Source organism: Trypanosoma cruzi, genomic scaffold (assembly GCF_000209065.1).
Source record: "Trypanosoma cruzi strain CL Brener 1047053517047 genomic scaffold, whole genome shotgun sequence".
In the NCBI taxonomy this organism is placed as follows: domain Eukaryota; phylum Euglenozoa; class Kinetoplastea; order Trypanosomatida; family Trypanosomatidae; genus Trypanosoma; species Trypanosoma cruzi.
The window spans coordinates 117217-125632 of NW_001849429.1; the positions used below are offsets into that span (position 1 = coordinate 117217).

An 8416-nucleotide genomic window follows, 5' to 3' on the forward strand; every position below is an offset into this window, starting at 1 on the left:
GCCTGCTGGCATGCTTGGCAACTTCGGCGGCGACCTGCGCGCGAGGCGCCTGTTAGGAAGACGGTGGCGCCATTGTGGCATCCGCATGGGAGGCCCTCGCAAACTATTGTAACGCCAGGCTGAGCACGTCCGGCATGTGCCCTCATACTGTGGACGGACGAGCGCACTCTGCCGCAGGTTGGGCAGGAGGACGTCAATCCGCCGCTCGCTGGTCGACAAGGAGTCGCGGTGCTCACTTCGGGAAGAGGTTCCGGCGGAGGCAGAGGCGGGCCGGTCACCGCAGTCAGGGAGGGACGGCGCCACCGACACAGAGGGTTCCTTGTGATCCGCAGGGCGCGTGCAGGCCTGTCGAGGAGTGGGCAGGAGTCGCATCGCACCTGTGCGCGGTGCCGCCACTCGGGGACCGATGTCCGGGTCAACAGCGGGAATAGAGTCCTCGCCACACCGACAGGCGCCTGTCACGCGGTGTGCGCCTTCCTTTTCCTCCTGGGCATCCTTCCAGTGCCGTCGCCTCACTGCAGTGAGAAAGTCCACGTGCCAGGCATTGACGCAGTCCTGCGAGAGGGATCGTGCAATCGTGGCTTGTTTGTCAGCGGCCTCACCGCGTGGAATACCGCAGTGTGAGGGGAAAATATAAAATCCACAGGGTGACCTCGCGTCACCAAGGAAAGCAGCATAATCCAAATTTACTCAGTAACGCGGTCTCGCACGGTCGGTGGGCAACGCGGGGTGCCTCCATTGCCGAGAGGAAGTCCGTTTCCTCCAGCATTCGTGTGGGCGATTGGGATGTTTCCAGACAAGGAGGTATGAGATGTCTAAAAACATTTTCGATCGCAAGGCAGTCTGCCCTATATGAGCATGCGAGGCTGCCAGCTGCTGCACGATGTACCTCCACAGGGAGATCATTTGTCGTGGTGGAGTCATATAATAGCGCAGCGGATCCGGATGCGAGTGCAGCGAGATATGAAGGACCGTCCGTCGACAATTCAAAATCACAATCCCCCAAAGAGGAGTGAGTAGAATAAAAAGCCGTGCGCCTGACATCGTCAGAGGCGTCTTCGGCAAGCAGTGGCTGATAAAATCTCACTTTGTTGCAAATCACAGTATCCAGGGAAAAATTCGATGTTGGGCAAGAGGCGCGCGAATGCGGTTGTGGGGTGTCCCAATAATGTCACAGACGCGTAGCAATCCATCAATAGCAGCATCTCTCGGAGGCGGATTGATGTCGCCGCTTTCCCATGCATGGACGGCGGCATAGGTTGCGAGTAGATAAGGGAACGCAAATCCTCGTGATCATGGAGGCGTATATAGCGTTCGTATTGTGTGAGTGCACGACGCCAGAGTATCTTCCGGAGCGGAAGAATATTGGCCTCCAAATAGACGGATTTGTCTTCTGTAGATGCGCTCAGGCCAAGAATGCTTTGCTACCGTCGCGGTACCGTACTTCCATATTATGGAGGTGAGTGGGGGCGAGTCACGGGACAATTGCCTCGCCATTATGAAACAGCACACTATGAACGTATCCAATCAAAAAGGATCGCATGGTGTGATGGGACGCGCCCGCCTCTGCGACCAGACGCAGCTGATAGCGGCGTGGCATGGTCCTCTTTGCAGCGGTGGAAGCATGCGTAACAGAATTAAGAAGTTGATCGAACGTGTTGCCCAGCAAGCGCACTGGGCGTGACTGAATACGTAGGTTCCCGCTAACAAGATGGAGATCGACCATGTCCTCGTCAGACCGTGTGTGTGTGAAGCGATGTGGAATAGAGCAGCTTCGCTCTTAGCGACGTTGATTTTTAGGCTGTGCCCGGCAGCCCATGTGGCCACAAGAGACAAGAGCGGTCGCATTGCCGCAGCACAGGCATGAATGTCCGCACATGAGGCAACAAGTGTGTGTTCGTCAGCGTACATGAATGCGGCGGCAGAATAGATGCTGCCCAGGCGGCGCAGCAGATCATCCACACAGCAGAGGAAGAGTTGGGGTCCCGGGACGCCGCCTTGCGGTGCTCCAGCTGAGGCGAGTTGTTTCCGGGAGTGCTGTTCGCGAGTGCATACCCTAACATAGCGGCCCCGCAGGTAGTTGTGCAGCCAGCGTTTGGTTCGAGGCCAAGGCGCGGAAGTCTGTCAAGCATGCAGAATAACTTCCCATGGTCAGTGGTGTCGAACGCAGTCGGAAAATCAATCAAAACGACGTGCGATGGCGACGAGGGCGTCGTGTGGGGGCGTCGTCTCCAGGGCGCTCATGCTCCACAATGCCAAACTCATTCAGTCCACGAGTAATTTGTCGACAACAAGTGCCACCACGTCCGACGTAGAACGCGGAGGTGCAAATCCGAAATTGACGTGGGTGGTGCGGCAATAACGCTGACAGACGGCGGTGAATCATTCCTTCGGCTAACTTTGGTAAAACAGAGAGCAGCGTGATAGGTCTGTAACTCTCTGGGCGGCATGGATCCTTCCCAGGCTTGGGGATAGGAATAGCATCTCCTATTTTCCAGGAGCCAGGCAGGCTGCCGTTTGCGAAGAAGTTGTGGATCATCGTTCTAAGTGTGCCACGCGCAACGGGCCCGAGACGGTGCAGGAATTCATTCAGCATGTCGTCGGGGCCAGGGGCTGAGCCAAGCAAAGAGTCACGGATGGTCACGTCAAGTACATACGGCGGGAAAGGCCGATCCATTTCCCAGCCACCAGGAACCAAAGGAGTGCAGCGAGCAGCAGCAGCAGTATAAGGCGGTATGGCACGTGAAACCGCACAAAATGACGGACAAGCAGATTTGCCTGTTGCCGAGGCAGAGCGCATGCGCGGCCAAGTTCAGTGCGGAGCACAACCGATTCCAGAGGATGAGGGTGCGGCGCCGCCACGCCGTGAAGATATCGCCAGCTCGGGCTGGGTGAGGCTCCAAGTCTTTTCGCGCGGGCCTCCAGAAGCACAGCGGAGCAACGGCGTAAGGCTTGATTTCGTTCCTCCCTTTTCTCGGGTACATTCGGCTCAAAACAGGCTGTCTCCGGGTGAGGCAATGTGTATGCTTCGTGTGCTGCTTCGGCGGCGGACTCGGCTTGTTCCATTTCGTGTGTCCATATCTTTTTGGAGCTGTCACGGCTGCCGCGCGGAATGTGGCGCTCAGCTGCTCGTAAGATGCCTCCGCGAGGATCCAACCATGTGGACGCGGTGGCAAGGAGGGTTTCACACAACGATGCAAAAGCAGGCCAACCCGCTTTACGCAGGGCAAGGGTGGCTTTCTTCCGTCAAGGCAGCGTGTTTGCTAGTCGTGGAGTGCCATCGTCCATCTCTACCAAGTAAGATATTCAGCGGTGGTCCGAGTCCATGTAAGGGGCGAATGTCCAGTGGGAGATGCGTAGGGCGCAATACGCAGTCACGTCAGGGGACGAGGCATTACGATGTGTGATCCGTGTTGCCTGTGTCGGGTAATTTGCCAGCCAAAATCCATATCGATTAGAACAGCGGCGAAATTATCGCCTCCAGTCCTTGATGGTGTATATGACTGTCCCAGAGTTCACGATGTAAATTCAGGTCACCCGCGATAATCTCTTCGGGCACAAGCGACAAACGATATTGATAAATGCGGATTATTGACCAATTGCTGTGGGAGGGTTGTAGAGATTCGCCACGCAAATGCTGGGACAGCCCGGCGGAAATACACGGACAGCAATGGTCTCCAGGAGGTCAGTGCCAGGGAGCGACAGGCGCTCGCACGGTAGAGAGTGGCGCACCAGAACGGCAACGCCACCACCGCGCCCAGTGAGGCCTGGAGGCAGTCATTATGGCCACATAATTTCGTCGCAACGCCACCACGGTTACTTATTTCCTGCAGAAGAACGGTGTCAGGTGGACGCTGCTCCAATCGCGCAGCAAATGCAATCTTTTTCACGGACGAGAGGCCTGCAATGTTAAGCAGCCAAATATTGATGAGGCCATCCTCCTCGGGCCATGGTTCGTGTGAACGTCACCGCCACGGGCGATATCAACGGAGTGACCGCTGCGAAACGGTCGTGCAGTTCTGACCGACAGTCTGCAGGCAGACCGCCTCACCTCCCCGCACCGGGCATGGCGTGGAACCTTCTCGAGAGGTGAAGTCACCTTGGTCTCCGTCGTGCTCGCAGCAACGCCCTGCTGCGGAGTTCCTATACGCAACCAAAGCCCCAACACCGCGATAAGGTGCAACGTCATCGCTGGGGACCGTGGATACTTACGAAGAATAGCGGTGTCGGCATTCCCACTTCAGCCGGGATTGGCATACTGCTCTCATCACTGCATTCCTCGGAGATAATAGAGAAGGTCAGTACCAACGGCGGCACACGCCCATGCAGCCGCACGACGGAATCCCGTGCACTGCTCCCGGCCATGGAAAGGCTGAATGTCCCTCGTGTCCAGCACAGGCAAAAACCCTGCTTGTGGTTACAGACAGTCATTCCCTTCTAGCCGCCGTCACCAAGGGCCCGCACAGTCATACCGACTGGACGGAGGATCGGATCTGGCAGCGTCTATTGTCGCTGATGTGTGCCGGCTGGTCCGTGCAGCTGCAGTTTTGCTACGAACATCGCGGAGTACATGTTAACGAGCCTGCAGATCAGCATGCGACGCAGACTATGGCAACCGGGCAACACACGGAGCATGGAATAGCACCCATGTGGCACACGGACCTGCTGTCATGCATTAACACCCAGCTCACCAACAAGTGGCGTAGTACCATGCATCAGGACACCCACCACTACCTGCTTGGCGGCGCCAGGCCATCAGATCCAGGCGGCAAGCACATAATCACTCAGGAAGCCCTCGACTGACAGGAACGGATAAACACTGCACGGGAAGGGTGCGGGGAATCCGAGCTCTGGGGTCGCCTGCACTGGACTGCGAGAGACTGCACGAACCAACGCCGTTTCCGCAACATCTCACCGGAACACTCCGCTTTCATGCGCTCCAACGACGATCCCACTGCAGCGGGACGGAAGCTGTTCCCCCGACGGCAAGGGAGGCCGACGCACCGCCTGTGGAGAGACGGCCCTCCACACGCCGTCGAAAGAAGAAATGCCCGCAATGTGACGCCACACTGGTGGGACACACGAACCATGTCGGTCACTGTCGGTGCCTTCATCCGGAACGCCCTCCACCGCTTCCCCACCTCCACCGCGATTGCTGCGACACGGTCCTCCCCACACAAAAAAAGGCACCGCACAGCACAGAAATCGCCGCGAAAAAAACCCAGACGCTACTCGGCACCGCAGCAGCAGTGCCAGGAGGCAATCACTGCTACCGCAGGATCAGCCAGCCTCCACAAGCGCAACAATTAGCCCGCAGAAAACGCTGCACCATCTGCTTCTAGAATGTACAGACGCTCTGGCTGTGCGCCAACGGCTGGGCATCAAGAAGGACCTTCGCACCGAAAGCTTCTCCCAATGGCAGCCGCCTCATAGCATGAAACTCATGTCGCTGCTCGACCACCTCCTCGGCACCCTGATGACATCGTGTGGCTAGACATGTCGGTAAGAGCAGGGAAAAATAATAATAATGAGCATTCCCGCCACTGTAGAGACGTGGTGCATCTTGCGATCTCGCTGGCGGCTCTCCTCTTCCACCGCTGTTTTTGCGCAAGCGGTCACCACAGTCATTTCTGTGGTTTGGTCGGCCTCGTGTTGCGCTCCGGGTTCTCCTCCTTCATCGCCCTGCGGTGCTTCCTTCGCCGTCCCTGGCACCTGTGACTGTCCCGTGACGGTTTGTTCCGAAGCCTGACTGCCCTGGGAGGTCCTCCCGCCACCAGCATGCACTCCACCCGCTGCCTGCTGAGATGCGTCGGAGCGTGGGGATGTTGTGCCTGCAGCGTGCCCTCCGCCCAAAGACTCCGGTCCACTTGCACGCATCCGAGCAGCAGACGCGCTGCCAGTGCCGGACGGATTGCAAGGGCCACTTCGCAGTGGGTCGCTGCTGGATTGGCCCTGTCTCGTCGGAGCAGTGAGTGCTCCTCCCGAGGTGGGATTATGGTCCTCACCCGCGGGCAGCACACGCACCCCGTCGCAGCAGCCCTCACTCACACGCACGAGCAGCTGCGCATCACTGCAGGAGCCAACAGGACGCAGAGCCACCGGCCAGTCACCATCACAAACAGTGGAGTCGCCTAACGCTGCGGAGCCAACCTGCGATAGCACGAGAAAACCAAAGGGAGACACAGCCGCTACACCACGCACAGCAACAAATGGCAGCACCCCAGCAGCAGCGCACACACCACGAGACAGATGGAATCAGTGCGATTGCAGAGCTCGCACACCGCACCGCAAACCAGAAGTTTAAAAAGCAATAAAAAAACAATAATTAAAAAACAATAATTAAAAAAGAAAACAAACCCAGAGCTCCAGTGCGCATGCATATGAGTGTGTCCGCGATGCGTTCAACGTGGCGGATGCGGGGCACAACGCGGAGCACACAGCACGGCAGCAGAAGCAAGTGAAGCAAAACAAGATCATTATTTCCTCTTATTTTATACACTGAACCACAACACACGCGCACAAATCCCGCGGTTGAGTGCTGGCACGCACAGCCCGCACACACCTCTTCAGCCCACAGCGGTGTACGCCAGCGCGGAGGCGGCAAGCACCAGCGGGGCACACACCCACGCAGAGCTGCTGAGGCTGCCGTCGATTCTGCGAAGACTTGACGGTGCGCGGGTTGTCGACGCAGCTGGCGCCTCTGTAGTCGTAGTACTTGGTGCCTCTGTTTTAGTGGTGGTCGTCGTTGGTGGCTGTGTTGTAGTCGTCGTTGTCGTAGTTAGTGGTTTTGTTGTAGTCGTCGTAGTGGATGAATCCTCGGCATTCTTTTCTGCTTTTTCCACAGGTGTATCCGTACCACTTGTTTTACTCTTCTTACCTTCCGCAGGTGCAGCATTAGACGTTTGTTTTGATTTGGGGCCCGTAGCTGTAGGCGTATTTCCATCTCCATCACCCCTTACCTGTTTCTCACCGGACCCCATCTCTGGTGGCCCCTCTCCGCCACCATTTCCCGGCTTTCCAACGGGCTCCAAACCTGACGACTCTGACTGACCGGCCTTCAGGGGTGTTGACTCTGGTGGAGGAGGCGGTGTAGCGGGAGCGGCTTTAGGCCCATTCTCAGGACCAGCGCCTGACGCGCACACGGACGGGCAGCAGCACAGGGCAAGCACCAACAGGGCGCACAGCAGACGGCACATCATCATCATCGTGAGTGTGGTCGTTCAGTGGTGTGGAGCTGATCTGCACAGTGAGGGACATGGAGAGCAACAGGGGAGACGAGAGGTGCGGCAGACACACACGGAGGGCACACCACATGAGGAGAGGGCAGCAGCCAGGCATGCACCGTACGCCGCACACCACGCACGACACACACTCCAATCCACGGCAGCAGGCACACACACACACAGCCCTGCCGCAACACCGACACACAGATAGAAGAGGGAGAAGCAAACAGGAGCGGCACACAAGGCTCCACCGCATGCACATGCGGCGAGAGCGGTCCGTCGTGTCGGCACCCCTCACGGAGGGTGCGCACACACACAAGAAGGTGCAGCGCACACAGCAACACAAAATCAAAGTAACAATACAAAAGGAGATCCCCGCACACCACGCGGATTGTTGGTCCACGGGAAGTGCAGCCAATATTCATCACAAAGCAGATTGTTATCTTGTTTTGGTTGTATGCTGCTACAATAACGAGTGAGTAGCGCAAGGGCCGTCCGTACAAAAGTGGCAAGTATTCCGTCGTGCGGGCTGGGGCAGTCACAAACAGTCGCAGTCCCAGTTCCCAATGACGAGGGCATTCCCGCAGTGGATGAGGCGGAGTCTCCCGTGGTCCGTCGGGGATCAGCAGCCCGTGGCGTCCGTGATGAGGCGGTGGCGGAAGAGCCTGGTCCATCTCGAGTACCCGCGTTTGCGCTTCCTGCGTGTCTTGCCTGCTGGCATGCTTGGCAACTTCGGTGGCGACCTGCGCGCGAGGCGCCTGCTAAGAAGACGGTGGCGCCATTGTGGCATCCGCATGGGAGGCCCTCGCAAACTATTGTAACGCCAGGCTGAGCACGTCCGGCATGTGCCCTCATACTGTGGACGGACGAGCGCACTCTGCCGCAGGTTGGGCAGGAGGACGTCAATCCGCCGCTCGCTGGTCGGCAAGGAGTTGCGGTGCTCACTTCGGGAAGAGGTTCCGGCGGAGGCAGAGGCGGGCCGGTCACCGCAGTGAGGGAGGGACGGCACCACCGACACAGAGGGTTCCTTGTGATCCGCAGGGCGCGTGCAGGCCTGTCGAAGAATGGGCAGGAGTCGCATCGCGCCTGTGCGCGGTGCCGCCACTCGGGGACCGATGTCCGGGTCAGCACCAGGAATAGAGTCCTCGCCACACCGACAGGCGCCTGTCACGCGGTGTGCGCGCCTTCCTTTT

General features: G+C 58.1%; 1 protein-coding gene across 1 annotated transcript, besides 2 other annotated features; it reads right to left on the bottom strand.

The window, feature by feature from the left end:
* Window positions 1-8416: a sequence feature (areas not merged during assembly with more than two copies in the genome that could not be assigned to a particular haplotype).
* Window positions 6310-6347: a sequence feature (AT_rich).
* On the bottom strand, window positions 6567-7205 carry Tc00.1047053508763.20 (mucin TcMUCII, putative; the record flags this gene model as incomplete). The annotated part of the gene is made up of 1 exon (XM_800469.1): window positions 6567-7205. One exon carries the CDS (start codon window positions 7203-7205, stop codon window positions 6567-6569), a length of 639 nt encoding a protein of 212 aa, XP_805562.1.